The 27132-nt window shown below is 48.3% G+C and overlaps 8 protein-coding genes across 8 annotated transcripts; 2 read left to right on the plus strand and 6 right to left on the minus strand.

Annotated features, from left to right (window-relative positions):
• Window positions 1-830: 830 nt before the first annotated feature.
• On the minus strand, window positions 831-1852 carry TGAM01_v202716 (hypothetical protein; the record flags this gene model as incomplete). The annotated part of the gene is made up of 2 exons (XM_018802171.1): window positions 831-1750; window positions 1816-1852. The coding sequence occupies 2 exons, from the start codon at window positions 1850-1852 to the stop codon at window positions 831-833; spliced, it is 957 nt and encodes a 318-aa protein (XP_018664526.1).
• Window positions 1853-2510: 658 nt separating this feature from the next.
• Window positions 2511-4188, minus strand: TGAM01_v202717 (CMGC/CDK/CRK7 protein kinase; the record flags this gene model as incomplete). The annotated part of the gene is made up of 2 exons (XM_018802172.1): window positions 2511-3914; window positions 3976-4188. The coding sequence occupies 2 exons, from the start codon at window positions 4186-4188 to the stop codon at window positions 2511-2513; spliced, it is 1617 nt and encodes a 538-aa protein (XP_018664527.1).
• Window positions 4189-6623: 2435 nt separating this feature from the next.
• Window positions 6624-8270, minus strand: TGAM01_v202718 (N-acetyl-gamma-glutamyl-phosphate reductase; the record flags this gene model as incomplete). The annotated part of the gene is made up of 3 exons (XM_018802173.1): window positions 6624-7815; window positions 7872-7982; window positions 8047-8270. 3 exons carry the CDS (start codon window positions 8268-8270, stop codon window positions 6624-6626), a joined length of 1527 nt encoding a protein of 508 aa, XP_018664528.1.
• A 3773-nt stretch (window positions 8271-12043) lies between these two features.
• On the plus strand, window positions 12044-12769 carry TGAM01_v202719 (hypothetical protein; the record flags this gene model as incomplete). Its single annotated transcript, XM_024549052.1, has 2 exons — window positions 12044-12217; window positions 12281-12769. 2 exons carry the CDS (start codon window positions 12044-12046, stop codon window positions 12767-12769), a joined length of 663 nt encoding a protein of 220 aa, XP_024406167.1.
• Window positions 12770-13466: 697 nt separating this feature from the next.
• Window positions 13467-14693, minus strand: TGAM01_v202720 (hypothetical protein; the record flags this gene model as incomplete). Its single annotated transcript, XM_018802175.1, has 3 exons — window positions 13467-13824; window positions 13892-14343; window positions 14427-14693. The coding sequence occupies 3 exons, from the start codon at window positions 14691-14693 to the stop codon at window positions 13467-13469; spliced, it is 1077 nt and encodes a 358-aa protein (XP_018664530.1).
• A 2877-nt stretch (window positions 14694-17570) lies between these two features.
• Window positions 17571-18127, plus strand: TGAM01_v202722 (hypothetical protein; the record flags this gene model as incomplete). The annotated part of the gene is made up of 2 exons (XM_018802176.1): window positions 17571-17823; window positions 17937-18127. The coding sequence occupies 2 exons, from the start codon at window positions 17571-17573 to the stop codon at window positions 18125-18127; spliced, it is 444 nt and encodes a 147-aa protein (XP_018664531.1).
• A 420-nt stretch (window positions 18128-18547) lies between these two features.
• TGAM01_v202721 (hypothetical protein) lies at window positions 18548-19679 on the minus strand (the record flags this gene model as incomplete). The annotated part of the gene is made up of 2 exons (XM_018802177.1): window positions 18548-19375; window positions 19440-19679. The coding sequence occupies 2 exons, from the start codon at window positions 19677-19679 to the stop codon at window positions 18548-18550; spliced, it is 1068 nt and encodes a 355-aa protein (XP_018664532.1).
• Window positions 19680-23884: 4205 nt separating this feature from the next.
• Window positions 23885-25902, minus strand: TGAM01_v202723 (hypothetical protein; the record flags this gene model as incomplete). The annotated part of the gene is made up of 2 exons (XM_024549053.1): window positions 23885-25157; window positions 25211-25902. 2 exons carry the CDS (start codon window positions 25900-25902, stop codon window positions 23885-23887), a joined length of 1965 nt encoding a protein of 654 aa, XP_024406168.1.
• Window positions 25903-27132: the final 1230 nt, after the last annotated feature.

Consider the following 27132-nt stretch of genomic DNA (forward strand, 5'->3'; position numbering starts at 1 on the left):
GGGTAAAAAATGGTTTGGATAAAAAAATCAAAAAAAAAAAAAAAATTAAACGAAGGGGCATTACCAAAAAAAAAAAAAAAAAAAAAAAAAAAAAAAAAAAAAAAAAAAAAAAAAAAAAAAAAAAAAAGAAAAAAAAAAGGAGTGAGACATTTGAATATACCCACCAACACATACATGAGAGCAACTAGCTTCGAATTTACTGCGGCTGCCGATTCATTAGCGATGAAACCTTCTTTCTTTAAGAGTATACGCAGGGGTTAGATTTCTTATTTCTTCTCTCCCTTTCTGAAGCATTACACGTCGGTATGATGCTGTATTGAATAACGAGAAGGGAATCCTTTATGGCGATGATTTCTTTCATTCATCTCATGTTTGGCAGGCGTTTGGGTTATCTAACTATACCAGAACAGAATGATGCTGAGTTTTTGTTTTTCATCTTTGCCCTTTTTTCTCGTCTTATAATTTTCTTTGGGTAATATTGGAATGATTTGGAATGGATGGATTCACAATATCGTGTGGGTAAATTTACAGAATGGCAGCCCGAGCACACCTTGCAAATTATTAAACAATAGACAGCGCCTGCGCGTTATGAATATATACAGAATACAGAGCTGTGAACTGAATTTCTGCTTGCGTGTATGTATGCATGCCTGTAAATAATACATCCTCCTATCCGTGTTGTAGATGGCTTTTGATCCTAGATGTCTAGGGGATTTACATAGAGGAGGTCTATCTCATATATACGTCGTTGTTAGAATACCATACCCAATTAGTATTAACATCTCTTGTCAGAAGCTCTAGTCGATATCCAAATTGCCCTTTGGTTCATTTCAAAAATTGTCATTAATACCCTGTTCCTTCTCAACGGCTTTTCTCGCGCGGTTCGCATCAACCCACCACTTGTGCGACTCCTCGGTCCCCGTCCACTCTCCCTTGTCGTCAATCTCATCCCACGGCTTCGGGCTCAACATGTAGTGCATGTTTTTGACCCGGTCGTCTCTCCAGATCTGATGGTGCACGCCCTTCCAACGCAGCGTCTTGAGCGCATTGTACGTATACGGCAGAGGCACCCATCGGCCGCGGTACAGATCCGACAGCAGGGACTGGTCTGCGAAATCCATGTTTGCGGCATCGGATTCCATGTGCGCGACGATTTGGGAGTAGAGCACGGCGGAGGGGTTGACGACTTGCAGGCCGCCGTTCATGAAGCCCAGGGGGCCGACGGAAGGGTCTGCGCCGACGGTCTGGGCGGTTTCGGGGTCGCTGTGCTGGTGCGTGAAGGCGCAGTTTTCGGGGATCCAGTTCTTGGGGTAGTGAGGCTTGTGGAGGGGGTTGCAGACGCAGGCGTGGCCGGCGGCGAAGACGCGTTTGCTTGTTGAGATGTCGCCGGATTCGCTGAGTGACGGGGGGTCGAGGTCGAGGGTCATGAGCTCGTCCATGTTGCGGAGGACGAGCATGTCGGAGTCGAGCTGGACGATGCGCGAGTACTGGGTGAGGGAAAAGGGCACGAGCTTGCTCCAGCAGTCGTAGAAGCGCGGGTCGTTGGAGTAGTCCTTGCCGGAGGTTGGGAGCAGGTATTCGATGCGCTGGGAGGGGATGCCGCGGGCCTGGAGGGCGGCGAGGCCGGCCTCGGGGAAGGTGTTTGTGTAGAGGGCGACGAGGGGGTATGCGGAGGAGACGGCGCGGAGGGAGTGGTTGAGGGTGAGGAGGCCGGGGAGGTAGTCGAGGTTGGTGATGAGGGTTGTCCAGACTGGGAGGCGAAGTTGGAGTTAGTTGGAGTTGAAGAGGGTTGGGAGAGTTGGGAGAGTTGCGAACCTTTGTCTGAGTCTACTGCGCGCTTCTTGTCTGCCATGTTGGAGACGGGCTTGGTTTGAATTTGATTATTGGAGATTGAAGTTTAAAATTGACTCTATGCGTTGGAGAGAGAATTGACTTGTTCTAGTCTATGGGGAGGGAGGAAATGCTTTTGGCGCAAAGGCGATACACGATTAGAAATTGTTCATAGTGGGGGAGGGGTTCACAATAGCTTCGATGATGCGAAACGATACGTAAGGCGTCATTTTTTTTTTTTGCTCGGCGTGGGAAATGGATTGGCTCGGCCTGGCCCGAAAACTACTGTATATAGCCGCTAAAGTTGAAGCTGTGGATGCGCTAAAGGTGCTGACGGGCATGAGGTGGCACATACAGTGGGGATGATAGTCTTGGTATTCAGTACGAAGAGGGAGGGTATATTAAGTAGAGACTGGTTTCCAGAGTGATCCATTAATGGAGAGAAATGAGATATGAAACTAAGAACAGAAGATGTGAAGACAGGAAAATTTCAATTGATGTACGTAGAAATAGGAGAACAAAAAGAGATAATAAACGAGGATAAATGGGAAAAAAAGTAAACTGAATCTTGTAATGCGGTTTCAAACCATGGACCTTTCAGCCATGCCTTCACAATTCAAACTATTTCTCTCTTCTTGCACAATACTCTAGAACAAATTTCCAAATAGGTGGACGCATTATCAAAACTCAACTGGCTGAGAATGCTCAGTTGGCCTATCACATGGCATGGGATATGGCCGCACATACGCCAACCCTTGCGGCTGCACCATGAAGCCAACACCATTGAAATGGATGGTGGGATTGCCGTTGTGTATAGGTCCAACCTCGAATGTGTCCCAGCTGGTCGCTGCTCCTGTTGAAGCTGATGAACGACGTCTCTGATCTGTCGCCCGCAGTAGCGCAGAATAATGAGGATAGAGCTCACTATTGTAGGGATCATCTGCGCTGCGAGGTATCGGGACGACGCTTCTCAGCGGTGGGAGAGGGCCGTTGTTATCAGCAGGACCGTCATACGGGCGAAGAGTTGTGCAATTCCTATCCATGCCAAGATAGGGGCGTAGGTTCAACTCTACCCGTCTCCTTTCATTCTCGATTCGCTCCGCTTGCTCTGGATCTTCAGGAATATCGTATTCAAACCATTCCAGCGACTCCTCGCGTTTGATACGCGGCTCAGGGAGGGACTGCTCGTTCTGCTGTGGCACTTCTGGTGGCGATTGCGGATATTCACTTTGAGGCGAAGAAACACTAGTTTCTCGAAGTTCGGCTGAGAAAGGTGTGGGTTGATGATCTTGTATTCCCAGATCAAAGCAATTGGCTGGAAGGGGCTGTGCTAAAGGTACAGATGCAGGTGGCCGTTGGACGACGCTCGTTGGCGACAGTCCCAAAGGTCCATCCAGCCCGCGAAGATCTGCGTTGGGTCCAATAAACACCATCGGCTCAGTCTCCAATCGGCCACTTCCATATAAACCGAAATACTCAGTGCTGACTTCAGGGTAATCCACGCCGCCGTAATAGTTGAGCTTCTCTTTCGGCCTCAGTCTGTGGAACATGACGGAGGCAGAGGCTCTCTGGGTAGGGTTGTACCGCGACATGTCCTCCAGCTCGGGCATCAAGAAGCCCGTGTCCATGAGATCCTGGACAATCGCTAGAGGACTCCTGCGATTAATCTCAAGCTCGGTAATCCGTCCGCAGGCGACAGCAAGAGTAACGAAGAGAGACCAGACGTCTTGCTTGCAGGTGACGGGATAGATGTCTGTGCGCGTCTCTGGGGCTGTGAAGAGGAAATCGACGCAGCGTCTCTGGGGATAGCTGAGGGCAAAGTCTGTGAGGTAGAAGCCGTAGCCTTTCTGTGTAGGCTGCACGAGGATGTTATTGGGCTTGATGTTGCGGTGGCATATGCCCTCTTCTTGGAGATACGTGAGCGCAGAGAGCATCTGTATCGTCAGGCTGTAGAAGTTTGAAGTTTTGTCCTTCATCTCGTAGGGCATGGGGATGAGGGCGGGGAGGTTGTATTCTCTGATGGGCGTGACGAGCAGGACCATTCCGGGGCGGATGAGTGCGTAGTAGATGGGGATAATGTTGCGCTGTTTACAGTTAGCAAAGCCGTTAAGTGGTACGCGAGGGGAAAAAGATAGATTTATTTACGTGTCTGAGCTTCCTGATGTCGAGAATCTCTCGCTTTGTGGTTTCTTCTTGGACAATCGAAGCCATCTCCAGTCTCTTGACAATGATGACCGTATCCATCTTCTTGTCATGAGCCCTATATACATTCCCATGAGGTCCACTTCCAGTGTGTTCAATGGAGTGGAATCTCTCTGCGACTATGGCAGACTGGTATTCGTAAAATCTAGAAGCCATTTTTTGGATACTTGGATGGAAGTGGTGATAGATTGACGATAGCGCAGCGTGATGAATAACAAACAAAGACGTGTAAACAATAAGAGAGAAGAGAACGATCCGAGCGAAATATCAGTATTTGAAGCGTTCTTTCATGAGATGTTTGGAAAACGCGCCATACGTTTGATGCAAACAGTTGCAATTCACGTACTGACCAGGCAGTGTCAACAACAGACATCCGCCATAAATATTACTAAGTCAGTCATTCAGTTATCTGTGACTCCAGCGTCAGATGGCAATCACTTGCACTTCACTTTCTAAGGAATTCTAGGTGGCAGGGATCATTCTTCCTGGCCGGTTGATTGTCAGACGGCGTATGGTCTGAGTAAGTGGCTCTACAGCACCGGACCCCATCCTTACGCCTGTCAAAAAGCAAACAACGGCTGTCAAGCTGCATGGCAGCTGGAGGAACATCACTAGGTACGTATGCACTAGATTATCGTGTGTGCCCTGGTAATGTATTTCAGTTCGAATCGCATCTCTCCTATCAATATGACCGATGTGTGAGATCGTCATACCCAATTTACCACACGGATCCATCAGCCCGGAGATTAGAATCTGACATCAGAACTCTCACATTACTTCATCCTTATCAATTTTCAATGTTCTTGGTGATGGCCTGATTCCCAGTGATGTAGTATCAGACGGCACCATGTCTTGGATCGGTCAGGCTGCCAAGGACAGCCTTAATTTTGGGTTGCCACCCACTGGCCCTAGACTTTGCTGCAGCAGCCGCAGTAGTATAAATTAGTGTTATTTTTTACCATGGCCCTTTAAATCTTTGATTGGATGCTGTGGCACCCATAGAATGCAAGGGGGGATGGGCTGAAAAGAAGCAAAATCAGGCTCGGGGCTTCGTCGGCCGCTGGATCAATATTCTTGGCTTTTGTAGCAGCATCGAGACTGGGTTATATTGAATGGCAACGCCCATTAAATGTCTTGGACTCAGATACAAAATCTATTTGGCAGGTCCAATCGATAATGTTACGATTGCTGATATCAAGGCACCCAAATGACTGACAAGATAGATTCCACATTGCGCGTTCACAGGCTTCTCGACGACAGGGAAGAAGGTGACTGTCTTGCAGCACCTGCATTAGCTTACGGTAGAAGAGCCTGGTTTAATTGGAGGCAAGGCATTCTCGGTCTAGCCTTAGAAACTTTTGCATTTGTTTGCAATTTTCGTTTCTTTTTCTTTTCCTATCCTTACAATCAGCCTATTAGTAATTGTTTGCTGCCGTAACAATGCCGGCCCCTTTTTGCAAGCAGTGAAGTATAGGCGTTTATGTCGTCTGATTGGAAACCTTACCTTGTTAAACAGAAGAATGCCTGGAGGATGATTGGGAACTGAGGTGAGAATGAAGCTCGGCAAATCCAAAGTGTAGAAAACTTCAAGTTCTTCTAGCCTAGACGCGGCAAACATGTAGCATGTACATGCGTCCTTTGGTCCCGTGCCTCTGAGGAAATGAGGAGCGGAGCTTTGGGGTTACACAGCGTCTATGCTCTGCAGGTGAGAATGCCGATAGTGCCGTGTGCGGCTTCCATTGGCTTCCACGGCAGATTACCTGGTGTTTTGATGGGCGATCGCCGAGCTACGTCTCTGGTGGATGATGTGTATTACACGATGACTTTTCAAGGGCGTATTGCAGCTTACGTTGTCTATTTCATACTGCCATTGAGCCTTGTCAGAGACCCGTCAACGAAGAGACGCAAAGGAGTCACGACGAAAACAAGATGCTATCGAGGCAGCGGAGTATCTCCAACCTGCCAATGTTTAGGACGATTGGACAGCAACCAGGGAGATGATCACTACCTAGGAATACGCAGCTGGGGCTTCTGGGCATCGTCGACGGCTTCTCTCAGACAGAAGTTGAAAATGCCAATACCATCCCCAATAACAGAATCTCATGAGTGACTGTGCTCTTCGCAGCTAGTAATTTTTCAAGGAAATATATCCCATATCAACGTAGAGGTCGATATATGAGATTCACTGGGATCTAAGTAGTGTGTTGCAGAGATCTAGGGGTGCTCGTCTGCGGAGAAAGCCTGTTAGACACGTTCACGAAGGCAGAACGCTGGGATTGGTGTTGATGGCATTGCTGTCCAAATCATGTGAATAGAGCAGAGCCTAACCGGTAGTTTCGACCACATTGTGCAGCCCGATAGACAAGACAGTAAGAGGCATAGACGACATGTCTGAGCAAATTAGGACAAGCAATTCCTGTTGATCCAGCTATGAAAGCTCAAAAGCATAAATAGTAAAGCCATGCCAAGTCATTCGATCGACGAGACTCAAGTGACTCCCCTTAGTATCCACTAACTCTTCATATTTTGTTTTACTTATCAACTACCGGAGTCCATTATGAATCTATGCCTTCATTCCCACAAACTGGCACCTAGCCCAGAAATGTTTCCAGGTTGGCGTTGCCGAGCACGGCTTGTCCATTGACCACAAAGTCATCATATATGGGGGCAAGATCCTTAGAGCGCAAGTCACAGCCATAACAGAAGAGGACGCTGCCATGTTTGGAGAAGCTTCCGTCAGCCTTTTCAAAGAACCAGGTCAGGTTCTCATCCTCCTCGCTGACAGTCCATGCCAGGGTAGGGTGATCCTTTTTGATAGCCGTAAAGATATTCTCCATGACATTACTGAGCCAGCCAGCCTTTGTAGTGGTGAGAGCAGCAAGTGTGGCCACAGGTCGGTTCTCATCCTTGGGCAAAACAACAGCCAGGCACTGCATGGTGTCATCGTAATAAGCTGTAAACTTCTTCTCCTTTAGCATATCCACGAATCGATCGACAGTGGCCTCAGTGTCAAGCCCCTTGTAGTTACTGATCAAGGTGGCCTTGAGCTTCTCAATATCTTCAAATTCACTGATTGAGGTGGCCTTTTGAATTTTGTCGCCGCGGCGAATAAGTGTGCCAGCACCAGAGTCTGTGAAGAGCTCTTTCTGGAGATCACTTGGGTGGATAATCGCCACACTAGAGCTGCGGGGAAGATCGTCAAGGAGCTCCTTGATCTCCTTGATCTTGAGACGAGTACCATAACGGCACCAGGGCTGGGCCATTAGGTAGTCAAACTCTTCATCAAGATTAATCTGAGAGATTTTCTTGCCTTCACCGTTGAAAAGGCCACCCTTTTCAGATAGATAAACAACCTTCAAGGGCTTGAGAGCACGGGCAAGTTCAGCAGCCGCAACATCTGCATTGACGTTCAGGAGACAGCCGTCATCTGATTCAGCCATGGAAGTAAGGATAGGCACGTATCCGGCTGAGATACTACTCTCAATGGCCTGCGTCCTAACCTCGGTAATCTTGCCGACGTACTGCCACTTTTCCTTATCGAGGTAGGTTGCGCCGAAAGCTCCTTGTATAGTGCGTGTCGCAACGCCAAGGGAGTCGAGGCGATCGATGAGTCGTAGATTCTCTTCCAGAAACAGCTTTCGTGCAATGCCAAGGGTTTTCGCATCCGTAACTCTGATTCCCTCTTCGAATTGAGGTTCTACTCCCGCAGCCTCCAACAGCTCGTTCAGCTGTGGGCCGCCGCCATGAACTACGACCGGGTATAAGCCGAGCTCGTATAGGAACCTAGATACGTGAGCCCTTCATAATCAGCCATTTGAGGGATTGGAGGTGTTTTTTACAGCAGACTTCGGCAGAGGTCGTCGAGATGATCGCGAAGAATTGCGCCTCCGACCTTGATGACGGCAAACTTCTGAGACGAGACGGTGGTGAAGAGCTTGAGGTACTGCTGGCTGAAAATTGTAAACTGGTTAAAGCCCATCAAGCACTCGTTATCCCGTGGCATCGACGACCTACCCCTCGCGCTTGCTGCCAATGCTGCTAATGGTCTGGGCCACAATCTCTCGGGTCCTGTCTACAGGAAGATACGAAGCTGTTGCGGGAGCGGGTGTGGTCGAGAAAGCGCGGTTGAGGCATTGGATAGCCGCCGGTGCGGATGCGCGCGCGAGTGATTGAGAGAGAGCCCTGGAAGCAGACGGGCGGGCGCCGGCCCTCAAGGCCACAGCAGCAGCAGACAGCATTTCGCAATTCTCTCACGAGCGATTGAGTGAATGTGGGAGGGACAATTGCCGGAGGCCGATGTCGTTGTAGTTGAGTCTTCAATGTGGGGTGACGTAAAAAAAGAGTGGACTCCACCGATATCAGATTTTGATAAGATTGATAACCGACCATCTTAATTACCGCAGCGTCAATCATTACTGAGGCAAAATTTGCTCTATTGATCACTGCATTTACGCTGTTGTAAAATCTCCATTAAGCATGTGTATTTTAACATCAAAGACGCCGGTAAACGAATACGGCTCATGTTTGCATATGGAACCGGTGGAACCTACTCACAAGTTCCTGATTAACTGGATATAATCCAATGGTAGGGATTCAAGGGAAAACAATGAAGACGAAGATGAAGATGCATTTTGTTGATAGAAACAAAAATAAAAGAAGGATATGGGAACTGAAGGAGTTAGGAGTTAATGGGGTAATTGATAGCTTACGATGGTTAGGTATGTATCCAAATCTCTCACAAGAATACTATTCAGGAACTAGAGGCATCGTTGCTGCAGCAAATGAAGCCTCAAAACATGATATGAATTACAGAGAAAATGGACTAGAAACCGGATATGGGAACTACTCGACGCATATCAAGCTTGCTTCGCTGGTGCTCGTGAAAGACATAACGCTATCCAAATATAGACATCCCGCGAAAAATAGAATATCTAGTTGGAGACAAGAATACAGATCTGTCTGAAAAAGTGACAATTTTGTGTTGATTTGTATACCTGAAGGCGATTTGCAGTTGTAAGGTTATTCACTGATACTACACGAGATTTGCAAGCAGCATCTGCTACCATACACCAATAGACGTCAATCAGCTATATGAACGCAAAAAGAAGCTCTTCGTCACGTCGCCTGTTCAATGTACCGATCTAATCGGAGATTAGACAACATGCATAATACTACGTAGTACAAAGCTTATAAAGCTCGGGCACTGCATCTCGGATAATGCGGGGGGTGTATTGTGGCAACAAAGCTCACGAGATTGTTTGTTACTGATGTGGGGTAGGCTCTATTAGTAGTATCGCCACTTTAGCATGAGAATAGAATGAACTAGATGACAAAAATGCTTCTCTGGCTGTCAATGTTAGATCATGTGAGATGATATCGTGGCTGATATCACGCTTGATTACGAGTAAGGTACGAGATGAGCCAAACGTCATTGCAGGGCCATTGACTCTGATGGGAGCAGAGACCAAGTTCGTCCGTGGCTCGCTACCAGAATTGAAGAACAAGAAGGCAATCTGGCCTCGGAAATCTCGAATGTGCGGCTGTTGAATGCTTTGCAGCAGCAATTCAACTCACAGATCACAATACCCACGTGGGCTCTCTCAGCTGTGCCCTGGCAAGGATGCTTGTAGGCACTGGACGAGTATAGATTAATTTGATGACAGCTTCAGGGATTGTAGTAAGCCGGACCTACAAGGTGCACGATCTCAACCCATCGCATTCGCTTAACTGCTTACCTTGCAGTACGGAGACTCCGTACCTGGCATTTTGCGTTGCTTCTGTTTCTAGGGCCCTTCTAGTTTATTCTATGGAGTATCTTGTCGTTTCGTACTCGGATGACCAGCGACGGACGACTCGTGCAACTGCAATTGCTAGGTGTTGGTAGTAGCCACTTGTGGGGATTAGCTGGCTGCCTGAACATCGACCCCCCTTACTACTAGAAGTAGTAGGTAGTTTTGCGACTGGAATCTATCCCTATATACAACATCTGGGCATAAGAGCCAAGGCGAAATAGAGCCGTGTATTTCGCCGTTTGCTGCTGTGTTTAATCGCGGCGGTGAGAAATCCTACTTAGATAACGCCGCAGACAAATAAGGCAGAAGCTTACTGCTACTACTACCTACATCCAGGAAAGCAAGCAGATAAGCAGGCAATCATCTGGCAAAACCACGAATCGAGGCAAGACAAAACAGACACTAGCGATAATAGCAATCAATGGCCTTGCGGAGCTGTCAGATATTGATCCCAACGCCGGCATCTCGGAGATGTGCCGGCGGTCCAAGCGCCCTGTAGTGCGTGCGTGATGCCTTCTGCCAGCGTAGTTTCTGGCCCAGCGAACTGGTTTCTGGGAAAGATGGGAAGCAGGGCCGTTGTTCTTCTATGGACCGCGTGCCTAGGGGCTGTATTCCCCGGTATAGGGGCTAGCAGCTATTCTTCTAGTTAAATGTACACGACGATAGTGTTGGAGACGATCAAGAACAAGAGGCAGAAGAATAGAGAGAGGATCTCCAGAAGCATTGAACCTCCATGTCGGCATCTCATTCCCCTCGTCGACTGATCCAGCGGCCCAGATCAGCCAAGAGATAGAAGCGCGGGTTAAAGAACCGCCCCCAATTTGGCTGCATCACACCACGAATCTGCACATGGCTGCAGTTTCCATTACGCATTCACACGCCACGAAACGGCACGCCCACACCGAGCGGAAGTCGTCACAGATCCTGCAGATTTAGGTACATACTGTTACTGCTACGGCTACTGCGCACATACATGTACATGGAGATGTAGATTGCAGTTTTCCTCCGGGTACGGCGGGCAGTTGTGGTTCCGTTCATGCATGGCCGCACATGATGAGGGTGTGGCGGTGATTAGGAAGGTGAGCTGGCTAGAGGTTGGTGCCTACGTTCACATGTAGGAAGCAAGAAGATAGAGACAGTGCTACAAGTAGGTAGTAATTCGCCGTCGGCAACATTTGCTAAGACTGGCAAATCAAAGGAATGAAGTTAGAATGGCGGGAACATTGCTGGATTCAGTTCAGTCTTGTTGGTCCAAACATCGGTGAGAAGCTGATCCAGATCAATCAATCAAAACGGGCATGATTCACAGCACCAGCAAGATCCAGCCAGGGGGGGCAGTGCCATGGCCACTAAAAGCCGGTGCTAAAAAGGGAGCTGGAGCTCTTCCGTTGCCCCTGGGCGTAGCTCGTGCCTCTTGTCTCCTCAACAGCTTTTCGAACAAGTCGCAGCCCCTCCTTTCCAGGCCCCCCAAAAGATGCTCCTCTACCTCCGCCGCTCACCGAAACATCACCCAAACCGTCCGTACCCTGCTATCGCAAAGTCTCCCCCCACCCCGCCCCCAGGGTCCCCCGGGAATCGCCCAACCGGTACCCGGCACAGCGGGTGCGTATTCGTAAAGGAAGGGGTCCCAGTTGGCATTGGCATGTTCGACTTTGTTGAGGAGACTGAGCATACATTCCCATGAGTTTGAAATGGGTACCAGGCTCCGCTTAAAAGCACTGCCGAACTACACTACTGTCTTGGTAGGTGCATGTACAGCAAGCAAGCATTGAGTCTGGGATGCTCGAAACGGGAAATCGAGGCCATGACCCATAAGGCGAAAGTGTAATTCTTGTTGCGGTGACGGGGACTGGCCACCTTCTCCTAGCCTAAAAGAATCCAAGCATCGGATCTAGTATCCAGTCGTGCACCGCCTGTTTCTCTGGCGGCAGCTGTCCGTAGTATAAGTAATAGCTGCTTGCGTCGCTTCCTCCCCCTCTCGCAAAAGCTACCCCTACTCCTCTGCTTTCGATCTTCTACTCTCTCTTCTTTCTTCCCGCATTGTAAAAAGAAGAAGCCCATTTGTTCTGTTTTTGCAACAGCCTACATTTCCATCGGCTGCCTCATCTCTCCATCTGCGTCTGCACAGCCAGCCATTTACACACACAAGCTCCCTCCCAGCTTTCAGCATCTCACAACTTGAATCTCTCTCCTCCCATCACTCAACAACCACACACACAATGTCTCGTGTCACTGCCCCCGCCGTCAAGCTCACCCGCGCCTTGAGCTCCACGACCGCAGCTCGCGCCGCCAAGCCGCTCCTCGACGCCTCGGCTTACAACGCCGGCGCCGTGCTGATGCCAAAGTACGCAGAGCTCCTGCGCGGTCGCAGAAGTCCCATCGAGATGTCCGAGGTATGTTCCAACCCTTTTGATTAACCAATCCATCAAATCTAAATGCTAACAAAATCAAATCAGCAGTCCTCTCGAACTCTCACCACCACCCACCGCCCTACTCCCCAGCCCTCCATCGCCAACCGCGCGAAGCCTCTGATGCAGACCTTCTCCAGCGTCGCATCCTCAACCTCAACTCCCGCTGCTCACCTCGACGCCACCGTCCTCCCTGCCTTCAGCAGCTTCAACCCTACCACTTCCTTCGCAGATGCCCTCCCTCGCATGCCTCTGCTGCCCGACAACTACGGCGCCGCTCACCCCGCGCCTGATGTTGATCTGCCGGTTTCCATCCCCAGCTCGTCCATCGTCGCGGTTAACCCGGACAACGTCCAGCCCGCCACACCGCTCTCTTCACTAAGTGGCGTTTTGGACACTGTTGAGCTCAAGTTTGTGCATGAGCAGCCTGCTTCTGCTGCCACTTCGGAAGAGAGCCAGGGCATGATCCGGGATCTGTGGAAGGGCATGGTTGAGGATGTCTTTGGCTCAAATCAAGCCATTCCCAAATCAAATTAGCAGGCCTTTTTCTGCTAAACATGTATGACTATGCATACATGGTGTGCATATTCTGCTTTTGTTTACATGCGATGCGGAATCTTTGTTTTCTTGTTTTTATTGGTGTAAGCGGTTGCTTCATGGACACAACTCCATATCATGGGCGATATATGATGGCAGGCAGGCAGGCCGTTCGCTCTGCAAGATTTCCCACAAAAGGGCATGATCAAGGTGATCAAGGGATTTACTCTCGTTATGAATTCGAGACATATAGGCAATTTTAATCAAAAACTTCAATTTTTTCTGCTTATTATTATACATACGAATTTCAACTCTGGACAGTAAATGCAATAAACATACAATTACTACCTATCGAGCATCAAGTCAACTACCAAATTTTATTTTCATTGTAATGACAAAAAAAAACGTCGTATTTGGGACAAAACTTGTAATTTCGAGGCCCAATGCCCCGACACTAATATGCTAACTTCCTCAATCTAGACTACGGAGCAATGGTGCCTATATATAACATCTTTCGCACATCAAAAAAGGCGTCGTGGAAAGGTATTGTCGCTCCTATCATCAAATCCTCTTCGTCTCTCATTCATCGTTTTTCTCCACCGCCTGGATCGATCGGCAAACTGCCCCCACGTCTCTTCTCCGCATGAATATATCAATTATTATACACCGCCTATCTCGCCTTTTTTCCCCTCTCGCTTTACCTCTTCTTAGCTGATGGTCTAGGCTTGCATTCATCGTTGTTAACGGGATGCAGCATGACCTTGATTGGGTAGTTTGGAGTGTTATGTTGGAAGCCCTTGCTCCAGTCGTAGCAGATGGCATAGGCGAAGATGCTTCCCGTCTTGTTGAACTTGGTTGAGGTGATGCTACCACCCACGTTGGGATAGCCCTTGAGACGGTGCTTGGCATCCTTGTCCCAGAAATGGAACGTGCCATCTGATCCAGCGGTGCTAAAGGTGCCGTGAACGGGGTGGAAAGAAATGTCGTTGACGGCATGCACGTTGACCACGTTGTTTTGGACCGGATCGCGATGGCACTTGAATGAGAAGTTGGATCTGTTCGAGCAGTAGGTTAGCTTAATTATCCCTGGAATTCGTTGTGCAGAGCGTTGAAACAACTTACGTAGCATCCTTCTCCTCCACATACTGAATAGCACAGCGACCCTCGATACTGCCAATAGCAAAACCACTTGAGTCGGGAAAGCAGCTGACAACTCTGGTCTGCCACTTCAGAGGGCTCTGCAGCGTCTTGTAGAATTTGGTTGGGTTTTTGAGGTCGACGACGTTTATGTAGCGATCAGCCGTGCCGACGACCAGCAGATTCTGCTGCACATCCATGGTGTACACGCGCTCTTGGCAAGCCAGAGTAGCTGCGGGCTGTTGTTGCCGGAGATCCCAGTATTTCACAGTCTTGTCCCAAGATCCAGACACAACCATTGTGCCGCTGCCGCTATCGAACCAACGCACGCTTCGTACAGGCTGGTCGTGTGTGCCCACGACAACATCTTGCTGAGATGCCAGATCGCAGACTTTGACGTTCTTGTCCGCGCCAGCAGAGGCGACTTTTGTTCCATCCTAATTCGTTTTCAAAGGCATTTTGTTAATCTTTCATAGTCCAATCGACTGCTTTCTCCTTCAGCACTCTGACACTCGCTTACCTTTGAAAAATCGCAACCCAGGACGGGCTGGCTGTGCTCAAACGCGTGACGGCCCTGGCTCTGGCCGTTTTGAGCAATTTCGTAGATGCGGACCTTGTTGTCCCAACTTGATACGGCGAGAAAGTCGGGTCCGTTGGGGGCTGGAGAGAAGGAAAGGGCGGAGATGCTGTCGGAAGGGGGATCGCTGAGGGCCACGTCCTGCTTCAGGTCGCCCACCGTGGTCGAGGCAGCGGCGCTGGCAGCGGCAGAGCCGAATAGACCAGACATGATGGCGGATGTGTTAAGATCGGGACTGATATTTGATCGATTCCAAGCCGGTTATAGCTTTCTTCCCAGACGGAACTGACGTCCTGGCGCGTAACAGCGCGAGGTCCGTCCGTGTATAATTTTTGCTGTGTCTCTGCTCGCCTTGTCGTCGCAAAAGCAAAGAGCAGTAGAATCGTGTGCAGAACCAGCCCCAGGCGATGTGGACGCTCGTCGCCAATGATCCCCTCGGCGGCGTCGTCGCGTTTGCAGAATTTATAACACAAGTTGACTTCCAGGCACGAAGGCAGCGACCCAGCATTTCTCAACGCGACGTTCGGATTGGCTGGTGCGCCTCGCAGGCTGCAGCGATGACTGGCTAGATGCATAATTGCGCATTGACGCATAGATCCCACTGTTGGGGCTCCACTAAAATTTACTAGAAAAAAATTCATAGCTTCGAGCAGCTGCTGCGATTTCTTTTCTTCTTCTTCTTCTCTTCATCCCCCTTCGCTCAACAAATCGCCATTCGAAGCTTACACACGGAGATTCTGCTCTGCAGCGTCTCTTCCAAACACAGCTTTGGGAGAAAGTCCCCGGACGTCTCCTTTCTGGAGCATGCGGAAACGCGCCGCCATAGAAGCACTGCGGCTGACCTCTGCGCCTTGGCCCAGCTGCGGCATCTGCCCTGCCTGCTGCTAAATCCGTTTCTCACGAGGCACTGTCAAACCCTAATCTTGCGTCTCTGGCCCCTATGGATGAAGATATGAGTCCGTGCTGGAAGGCTGTGGGATTGGGGTGGCGATGCCGAATGGAGATGGATGGTAGGTGGACGTTGTGATGTCTGCTGGCTGTGGTATCGGGTGCAGAGGATTTGTTGTCGAGGTCGATAGTTATGCGATTGCCTGGCGCAAGCTTGGTTACTCGATGGGGCCCATTCTTGATGCGAAGGGGGACCCCGTCTCTACCATGACGGTATTCCATCTTTTTTAACACTCTGAAACTTCGCTGGAAGTTTTCTCTTTCTGTGGGATGCCCAAATGGTGGGAGATGGCCAGAAGCTTCATATGATGATGACCAATATAGAGTCAAGCACCGAGTCAAGAAAATCTTGCCGTTGTGGATAAAAATATTTTCATGTCAACTGATGAGCTTCTGGGAATACCATTTGATGGGTTTTACCTCCGAGATTAGTACTAGTACTTATATAGTTCGTTCATCCAGAGCCTACAGCTTTGCCAAGTGGCTCAGTCTGTCGTTGCTGGATGCTCTACTTGCTAAATACTATACCCGGCAAACTCGTAATCGATAGGCGTAGAACGCATACAAGCTTGCTTCCATGGCACAGTGAGCCGGAACGATGCCGCCGGCACCGATCTCCGCACTGAAAGCACCAAAATCAGTTCACCCCGGTCTGGTCTATTCTTCCCATGCCCTAGTCGCTGAAGTTCTATAGCGGGCGTACCAGCCTGACCCCAGGATTCAGCTCGCCGCAGGAGGAAAATCGAATCAACTCCTGTCAGCTCTGTATCTATTGCTTCGTATCAAATACTTTATATGAACATAGTATCCTCCCAGCTCAAAGCAGAAGTCTCTGCAGACAGCTCCCCTGCCAAATTCTGCAACGCTAGCAAGCAGTCCAACCAACAAGTGCAACAACGGCCGCCAAAAAAGACGAAGACCAAAATCCTCCCCAAACTCACCCGACGCTACTGGCACCGAAGAAATTACATAACTTGGCGCCGTTGGCCCTGACTAGAGCAGCAGCTAAGTGTGACAGGAGGCGGCCAGAAGCTTGCCAGAAGAGGCTACACGCTGCAGATCGGGTCAGCTTTTGCCAGACTACCAAGTCCGTTTATTCCCTCTTGGTTTGATTAACTCGTCATGATGAAGGAACGGAACTGAATTAGGCAGTGTTACTGTGTTATTGGCAAATAAGATAGGTGTGCGCATTCATTAGGTACAACGCCCTCCGTGAGCGAGAGAATGAATCATGAACTCAGTCGACCAACAGCTTCTTCTCTTCCCTTTATTTCAAATTCGGTAACACATGATACGACGCTGGTATTTAGCCAACCAAAGCACCTCAACATTCAAAACACCCCCTACCGTTCACAAAATCTCACAGCGAATCGCCTCCCTTTCCCGCCCTCCTACAAGCAAAATCCTTCCAGCTTTCACAACGGAAAAAACAAGCCACATACGACCACACTCAAATCGTAGTACTACTTGTACATACACGGGTGCCTTGTCCCCTCAACTGAACTTGCGATTTAAACCCCCCCCAGCTAGTCCAAGCAGTAGCACAGTCCCACCATCACCGTCCAACCAGACTCCTGTTCCTGGTGCCCAGCCCCGAATCAAGTAGCGGGTTTCACCTACTCCATTCCCCGGTCTGGTTTCTTTTCCTTTGCTGCGGTTAAAATGCGTACATATATACGCGGGATAAAATAGCGAGACCCGGTAAGCCCATCGAGTAACATGTTGGCGGGCTAGTCTGTTTTGTTCGACTTCGACTGGGGGCTGTGATATACACGTCCATTGGAGCTAAAAACTCCTCCATTTAGGCTTGGGACGGGCTGCTTAGCACGAGTATCGAGTTCTTGCCCCCCCTTGTTTGTGTTGGGGGGAGGTGACATCGCGCATCGTGGACATTGGGTGCAGGCTGTGGAAGTATGGGAAGGAAGCGAGAAGCGAGAGATTTGGTTCGTACTGTACGGCACAATGTATGGGTCTCGCTCGGTCTCTTCCATCCGTCGTATCGTGTTTGTAGTAGCTCTGTGAATCCATAATAATAGTCGACATCTTTTCTCCCAAAGACGGTTCGCGTTTCTTTTGGTTGTCGAATCTCTCCTTCTCCATATGTTGCTGTTCGACAATTGAAAGCCACCGAAATCAACAATGGCCTCCCTCTTCCAGCTCCTCGTCCTCCTCTTCGCCGCAGCTCTGACTGTGTCAGCTGCTTCCGCCCCCAACATCACCAGCCTCGTCGACAAACTGCCCCCTTGCTCCATCAATTGTATCGTCGACGGTGTCACGAACGATGGCTGTGCCATTAGCGACCTCGCCTGCGGGTGCTCCAAGATCAACGACCTCACAAAGACTGTCTCGCCGTGCATGGCAAAGGCAGGCTGCACGCTCGACGAAATGACTCGTATGGTTGCCCCCTTCTCTTCGAATCCTGTCTTTTAGTAGCTCAATGCCTTGTGACATTTGTCGTTTGAATGTTTTCGTTCCTAACGCTTTTTGATTGTCTTCATCACGCAGAAGCTGCTGGAGCTGTCGTGCAACTCTGCGAATCTGCAGGTCTTATCGCAAACGCCACCACAAGTGACCCGACTTCGACCACTGGAGCGGCATCAGCAGCGACCAGCAAATCCGACGCGGGACGATTCTCACAAGAGCTCGGATTCGCATACGCTGCCCTTGGTGTGTTAGTAGCCATGGCTGTTCTGTAAAGCGAAAAGGGGGGTGTTTCGCTATGGGTTATTCTTTGGACTTGGTTAGGACAGGACAGGAAATATAGGATTGAGCAAGACGCTCTTTTGGAAAAGAGCCACGCATTTTTTTTGCTCAGCACATGTTATTGTACAACGAGACGGGCGACTGTTCTTTAGAAAAAAGCTTAGCATCTATAAGCAGCTAAGCGAAAAACGTATCTTGTCATTCCAAAGTTCTAGTAACAGCCTACCAGCAGTTCTAGTCTAGTGTATCGTGTCATTTCATATCATCAGGCATCTTGTTTCCCCTTCAAGTTATCCCCAAAAGGCACGGAAATGCATCAAGGTCTAATCATTAAAAGTAGAAAAAGGGGGGAGGTAAAACAATAGTCGCAGGTCGAGGTCGAGGTCGAGGTTGAGATCAGGGTAATCGAGATATTAGCCAGGTCCGAATCTGGCAATGGCGCCGTAGTTGCCACCGTCAAACGAATCGTGAAGCCCGTCCAGGGCATTAAACTGAGCAGCCAGCTTCATGCCTTCGCGACGCTGGGCTTCGATGCGGCGCCAGTCCCACTCGCCATCGTCAGCCAGGTTAATATCGCTCACGTCGACAGTGTCGTCGCCCACTTGATTGGGACCGCTAACCCAGCCGCCAGGTCGTTGAGGCAGCAAACCTGAGTCGGAAAGCACCGTTGCGGGATGAACAGTAAGGCGGCCGACCTTGAAGACGTACTTGCTCATGGCTGTGGCATGAATCTTCTTCTGCCAACCGCTAGTAGCGTCCTTGTGATCTCTCGTTCTTACGCGGCGGAATCGTGGATCCAACCATTCGGTAGGTCTGGCAGCCCCCTTGGGCATAAAGTATGTGATGATGTAAAGCCACTTTCGGTCCCAAGTAGCGACGCGACTCCATAGCTCGTAGGACTGGAATGATGAGATTTCGCGCTTGAAGCTGCACATGACGGAGCCCAGCGCAATGGCAAAGTTGCCCTTGACAGGCTCGCCGGTTCGGGGATCTTTGACAAGCCGTGTTTTTGCGTTGTTGGACATGCTGCGGATGGCTGGCCGCAGCAGATAGGCACAGAGATGCGTTCGCGATATGTCGAGATCGGCAAAGTATGTGGAATTGGATTTGTGAAGGTTGTAGTCGATTTCAAGAATAGGGGCTTTGGTTTCGGAGATCATGGGTTTGAAGAGCGCGCGGGGACCGAGCTTGGGTGATTTGCGGAAGACCATGTGGTAGAGCATGGCGTAAATGATGCGATACTGTTGGGTTGAGGAAATCAGTGTCATTCAAGGGGTGGTCGGGCAAAGGAAGCAGTTCACATACAGTCCACGCAAACGGGAGAGTCTTCCAGTTGAAGATGATGAAGAAGAGCAGCAGCAGCCGCGAAGTTCGTCCCGGCCCTGTCAGAAAAGACTGCACCAAGGCAGGCCAGTTGATGCGCCAAGCAGCGTATCCCATCGATCCGACGGCCACAGAGATGATGGGAATCGTCATGGCGAACCCGCCGATCCTGGTGGACGACATGGCTCGGTCGTGAGGCCGTCCGTTTGGCCGTGCGCGCATTCTAGACTTGTATGAATTCGTGTGTCTCTCAGCCGAGGCGCGGATTTGCTGCCCCTTCCCGCGCGAAGCAGCTTCGCACCGCTTTTAGGAGATGCAGGGAGCCAAGCTCAACAACGCAGCTGTATTGCAAGCTCTTCCACGCGCGACAGAGTCTCAGACAAGGTCAGACACAAGACTCGGCTCTCTGCGCGTCTCGGTCAACAACTGGCGTTCAGGTATTGCGCGCGTGGCTGGAATGCGGGCAGATGGCGCATGCACAAAGAACGGGAGGGCGATCTATTAGAACGAAAATCCAGGAACCGAGTCTTTTTGAATGCAGGGGTTGCTTTGGCTGGGCGGCCTTTCGCTCGGCTCGGCGCCCGTTAGTGTTTTTTCTCGGTCAGCAGTGGACGCCACAAGCCGAGGTTCATGGACGATAAGATTTTGGGGCTGGATAAGCTTTTGTCTGTCTGACGACGAGCTTGGGATGAAGAAACGAAAAAAGAGAATTCAAAAAGAGAAAATGGTAACCACTGAGCGAAATTTCTTTATCTAAAGGTTAGGCTTGCTCTTGGAGCCTCAAGGTGCATCTCCCAAAGCGTTGGGAATGAATGGTGATATCCTAATCGGCATGTATTGGTTCTCTGCTTCTTCCCTGCAGGTCCGCCTCGTGAGAGGACCCGCTCACACTTGTGAAACTGCAGCTGCAATAAACTCGCTTACTGCCTGAGATGATGCAGAAGAGGGGCAGAGTTTCCAAGCTACTCGGCATGTCATTGGAATTTGCAAATCGCATAAGACAGCATGCCATATCCGTGAGGAAATCCGTTGGGCACTCATGGCCAACATCGACATGCGCATCACCTCCCCTTTATGCGTCACGCCTCCTTTTCTCCCCTTACAATCTATACCCTGAGACTTGAGAGGTGGCCGGCAGACTCACATAATACGCATGAAAGGCTGCCAGCAAAGCAGTCCTCCTTTCAAGGCTGGCGAGTCAGCGGCTGCCATGTGTGCCCACTACAGCCCTCTTCTGCAGCCCAAGGCTCGCTGTGTAGGAGCGATACATGCGAGCCAGGCTGTAACTGACATCGTCTGTAAATGCAATTTCTTTTGTGTAAACTGTTTATTTATATAGATGTGATACACAACTAAACACGCTTATATGCATCTGTCCTAGGTACTCTTGCTGTTAAAAGTCTGTAACGAGCCGGATATCTGTTCAAAGTAAGTTCAATTTCACTTTGATACTAGGGTTCTCTAACATTAACACGACATCGTCACTTGTTCTAAGCTTCACAGGTGCATTGATGCCGAGCCGGAGTTCGCGGGGGAGCATCGGCCCCGTAATTTCGGACCCAGGCTTGCTTTATATAGAACTCGTTTCCACTGGGCCACACGCCTTACACATCCCAATGCAATATGGGAGGACCTCTAATATGCTTTCATGCGGCAAGAGGTCGAAGCATCATAAATGCCATTTTCGGATTTTGAACATCGCTACATTATCTCCACATATCTTGGCCAGGAAAGGTCGTAAGATACAGTAACCCTAGCTGTTGGATGAATAGCTATAAGCCTATCAACTATGTACATATCATCTATCAGCCGAGTTCGCTGCCTCCTCTTCTATGAGAAAACTACCATCATTGGCAATTTTTGCACTGCCTTTCACTGAAGTGGAGTATCAATTATGGGTCTTCAGACGTAAATGGCCGCGGTGTAGTAACAAAAATCTGATTTCGCGATTGATAGCTAAAAGCATAGCCTAATTCGACTTGCGCTGCACGCAGCAAGTAATCACAAACACTGCAGCAATAGCTGGTAGCATCCTTCCTTGCTCAATATGGCTATATCCCGGATATGCACTGAGATCAACACTTGCGAAGATTTTCTGCAATAAAGACACAGCTTGTTAGTAGACTTGGCATCTGGAACACTTAAGGGAAGGTAGAATTACTAGAGTTGCATTGGTCCGAAGTATAGAACCCGTTGATATAGCATTTCAATCCCGGGATGTAATCCCATGAGCTATTTGTTGTCAATACCCGTTGCTATCGCTGTCTACCTGTAATGATTGGTTTCAAAAAAGACATACCAAACTCCTTCATAGCAATCTCCTGACTTATAACAAGAGAAGTCCCAGGCATCGCCATCTCCGATTGTAGTAACTGATTTAGCGCTAAAAGACGGACTGCTTCGGCAGTGCACGGGGCCATCGTCGTTGAAGACATTGCACATTTCCCTTTTGTCGAGATTTGGGGCTGCGCTGGCGAGAAGAGGAAACGCCAAGCAAAAGATTGTAGCAGCAGTCTTCATGTTATCTATTTAGTAAAAGTGTTGGATTTTTTAGTGAACTTTATAGAATGTCTCCGAACTATGAGAATTACATCTTTATATATTTTTTTCAGGCAACGGGCTTGGCAGAAATTTAGAGATGTATCTACGTACGAATTCAGCAAATGATCCGTTTTGGAGTCATTTTAGTCTACTAATATCACTTAGATGGTCATGTTCGCTTACATTAGAACAATAGCATCAAAGGATTATACTAACTGCTTTCACACTACCATTGCGAAGTAGATACCTATCTGTTTCGCTGTGAGTCTTTCGCTAATGCTAGGAAAGTGGAGCATATGGGAAGCGATCCCGCTTCTCCATTCTATTTTAGAAATAAGCATAATTTGCGGAATAAGACGGGATAATAGACTCCGAGGGACATAGGCTTAACTTTTAGCTACATGGTAGAGACTGATACATGTTTTCATTCATCATGGGGTTACAAAGCTCAACTAAGTCTGGAAGTCTCAATATACGCCATACTTCAACTTAGAAGCCTCTAAGTATTAGTAACCATCTTCCGCTACAACAATGAGTTTTACTCTAGTTGTGAAAAGCAGATTCGTTATTGCCTATCGACCATGCCGAGTCATCAAATGCATATTTATGACGGCGTACATTCATCTACGTTGCTCCATTCTCAAGGAGTAGCTGCGCTCCTCTCTTGACACGTTCTTGCAAAGCCAAATTCAATGGCGTCCTCCCAAGATGATCTGTGGAACTAATATCTGCCCCTTTCTCAAGTAATAGTTTCATTCCTTCTTCTGCTCCCCAGTGTTCAGAGGCATGGTGTAATGGCGTTTTCCCTAGATGATCTTTTGAATCAATATTTGCGCCTCTCTCCAGTAATAGTCTCATTGGCTCTATTGATTTGCGGTTTTTAGATGCATGGTGTAATGGCGTCTTCCCTAGATGATCTTCGGAATTAATATCTGCGCCTCTCTCCAGTAAAAGTCTCATTGGTTCCGTTATTTCCCAATGTTTAGTTGCATAGTGTAATGGCATCTTCTTAAGATGATCTTCACAATTGATATTTGCGCCTCTCTCAAGCAATAGACTCATTGCTTGTATTTGGCCATGCTTAGTTGCCACATGTAGTGACGTCTCCATATCGTTGTTTATGGCATCAACATCTGCGCCGCTGTCAAGTAGCAATTTCATTATTGGTAGGCGGTCACGTTTGGTTGCCTGGTATAATGGCGTTTGCCCACCACGGCTTTTATAATTGGCATTTGCGCCATGATCAAGTAGCAGCTCTATCGCTGCATCGCTATCGGGTAACATGCCAATTGTTACCATGGGGCGTCTAAGGTCAACGGCCCAATGCAATGGCGTTTCCTTATTTTTATCCTTGGCATTGGCATCGGCGCCACTTTCCAAGAGAAGTTTCATGATTGCCGTATTACTGGAATGGGCGGCCCAGTGTAATGGCGTGGCATTATTATTTGTTTTATCTCCAGTATTGGCGTCTGTACCCTTCGCCAAGAGCTGTTCAACAACTTCCGCATGAGCCCTTTTGGTAGCCCACAACAGCAGCTCTTGATCACTGGAGCTTGAAGTTTCTTCGAGAAGCATTTTCACCACCGTCGAATACCCGCGGTGAGTAGCTAAAGAAACGAGCGCTTTATAGTCATGATTCTGATTGATTCTCATAAGCAGCTGTGTCGATGCCTCGAACCCATTCTCAATAGCCCATTGCATGAATTCCAGAAGTATTCCAGGATCATTGAATCTCAATTCAGCTTCATTCTTGAGTAGCAGATCTATCATTGGATTATTTCTCCCCATGATAGCTAGCTCTAAAGGCGTTTGACCGGTAATATCCTGGCATACTATCTGGGCGCCCTGTTCAAGTAGCAGGATTGCCGTTGCGCAATGTCCGTTTTCTACCGCACACCATAAAGGCGTACGACAACAATCTCATCTTGAATCTCAATTCGGGCTCCCTTATGGATAAGCAGTGATACGATATCATGATATCCGTGGCTGGCCGCCAACCAGAGAGGTGTACAGTGAGTTGTTGAATGAACATCAAATTTTATACCTTTTTGATGCAGAAATAGGCGTGCCACATCAGTGTGACCATTACTAGCCGCGTGGTGTAGAGGTGTGCATCCGTCTTGGTCAACGTTGTTTACATCGCAGAACTCTAAGAGAATCTGAATAATGTCTTCGTATCCAAGCTTTGATGCAATGTGAATGGCGGGAAGGCCTTCGCCGACCATCGGAAGATTGCAAACTAAGTGTAACGATGACTTCATACCCAATACAAGCGACAATAAGGGCTTATGCCGCTCTTTGACTGCCCATCCAAAGAGGCCGTGCAGATAAGAGTCTTTCGAACGACCACCTGATACCCATGGATGAAAGTTCCAAGTTTCGTTGACATGCATTGCAAGCTGCACGAAATTTTCCCACGCTAATGATTCGCAATATATATGTCGCGTATGAACTGCCCAATTTGCAATTGCGTAATCAAGAAATTTGTACTGCGCTCGGCTTGGAGCTGTTGGTATAGGTATCGTTCGTAATGGTAGAGAAATTGTATTGGTCTGATTTTGAGACTTCCGGAAGAGAGCTTTGAAGAATCCAGTGCCGGGTACTGATAGTGCGATTGAGTAGGGAGATGGAATGGATGTTGCTATGTTTTGGGTCGAAGGGCTGGTCAGTTGAAGGCTAAAGTCCGAGAAAGATAAGTAAGTGACACAATACTCCCCGCATTCTAAATCTCCATTTCCTTCTGCTGGATATCCTGAAACAAGCATTTCCTCACGCACTCTTTTTCTGTCTTCCTCCAGATATTGTTTCACTGACGAATGTGCAAAGCGAACACAGTTGTCAACAGGGTCCAAGACGACAAGATTTGCACAACAGCCAATGATAAAGTCCCTTTGTGGCTTTTTATTGGCGTTCCACTTCGTATCTGTGGATTGAAAGGCGACGGCTTCTCTTAGTTCTTCAATATGAAGTGGTCTTTTAGCAAAGCTAACCCACTTAAGTACTTTGAGAGCCCAGCCATCCTGGAAGTTTATCCTGCCAACGCAGTGTTCATAAATTTGTTCTATAGTTCTAGGTAGTTTGGTCAAGGCGCAACGTATGTCTGCATCTGTGCGGCACGTATCCCACAAGATCTCTAATTGGAGGTATGCCCATAGAAACCTACGTATATAGTTAGCAATAGTTCTTATTAAAATACGGCGCTGGCCTCAAACATTTGAGATGACTCAGTAAGCAGCGTATTTTTGATTTCGTTCAACAATGAGACATCATTAGTGAGCGTTCTGTACTTCATTTTCTCATCAATGCTTGTCTCGATATAGTGTTTTATGTCTTGCTCAGCGTTTGTCGATATTGATATTTGATATATCCCATGGATGAAAGTACCAATATTAATATATCCAGGAACTTGATCTCTGCTCAATAACAAAATTCGTGGCCCTTGAGACGCATCTGAGGAACAGAACAAGCGTTGTATAAACTTCAAGAAACGAATGGCATGAGCTTCTTGTAGGGCATCAACTCCATCAATAATGTATATCGTATCAGGTACAGAGCGACACAGCCGTGAAAAGACAACCTGGAGATCGTCGAAGTCTGGCTGAATCCTTTTAGGCCCAAAGAACTTTCGTAAGTCGGAAGCAACATTTTCTGGATAATATCCAAACTGTTGATATAGGAATTCACATATCTGTTTGATAAAGCTCGAAACGATGTATGAAGCATCCAGTTCGCCACTGTATCCATAATCGCAATAAAAAAAGACAACCGGGAACTTGTCCTCTGAAAGTTGAGTTTGAGCAGCATCGATCACCGCGGTTCTATTCGTTGTTAGACTGTTATATAACAGCAGATGGTTGGCTAGACGAACGCTATCATTGTTTTGCCAGATCCAACTGATACACATGAGCCCATTAGTATCCTACACAAACAGGGTGAATATCATGCGTACTTTTTCCAGAGCACCATAAGCTTGAGACTTTCTTGCCAATAAACCAGTCTTTAAAGCTCGGATGGCCAAGAAACCACTCTGTAGTGCCACGAAGTCGCCTTTGTGAAAGCCTCCAATGGATCTTTTTGTGTTCATAATCAGAAATCTTCTCAAGCAACTCTTTATCAGCTGTATATCAAGTTAATTTAATTAATTATGTTGCATGTCATCCTGGCATGCTCACCGTATTGACGCGGTATCACATCCATGGGGGTGCTCGCTCGGTATGGATAGCTTCCAACATAACATGATACTTTTTTAAGTTGAATTGTTAAAATATATTAATCTTAGTATTTGCGAGGAATGAGAATTTTATTTGACTCACAATCCAACATTGCTGGCGGAGTATCTGCAACTTGGTGGCTATGAACCACCGACAGAAGCTCTTTAGCATAGGCAGCTGCTGTCGCGGCGGCGTAGCTCTGCCACTGTTTGTTTTTATGTGAGTCCGAATAATCGCATATGCCCCGAATCACCAAACAAGGAAAATTATCCATCAAGCCAGCCGCTTCCATTTCGAAGCATAGGACATCATGTTCTTGAGCCAATCTGTCTCTAATTCTGCTGTCTTTTATAACTTGGTTTCCGGACGCGATAAGGCCATAATGAATCTTAGGGCCATTTTTATCTCGAGCAGCACGCTCTATGAGTCTTCTCTTATCGCAGCTACTGCAAGTCTCTCTTGAGTCAGGATGATCGTATTCTTGGTCAAACAGGATGTCGTGGCTCGCGCCAGGATATGCAAATAGCCGTTTTCCGTTTGGTCGTGTTGTTGCTATTTTCGAGATCATGGAGAAAATTTTGTTAGAACTGGGCATTTGAGTTGCTTGTAGCGTAGATATTGCTGATAAGAGAACAGGCGGCGGCTTATTCAATACACCAGTACGTTCGAAGCGATCGTCGTGCAGTGCCTTGCCGAAATCGTACTGTATAACCCCTCCGAAATTGAGTGTTGGTTTGCTCACTACAACGTCTCCCAATCGAATATCATTCTTTTTGCTTGGGGCTCCTCCTCCAATACCGACCATTAGGAAGAATCGTATCGACTCGAAAGAGTATCTCATTTGTGCAGCTACTGTTGTCGCAGAGGTTGTGCCGTAAACACCAGATGGAAGGCAAGCAATGACCACATTGTGGGCAAGAATT

Source organism: Trichoderma gamsii (assembly GCF_001481775.2).
Source record: "Trichoderma gamsii strain T6085 chromosome Unknown Scaffold_7.2, whole genome shotgun sequence".
Taxonomy (NCBI): domain Eukaryota; kingdom Fungi; phylum Ascomycota; class Sordariomycetes; order Hypocreales; family Hypocreaceae; genus Trichoderma; species Trichoderma gamsii.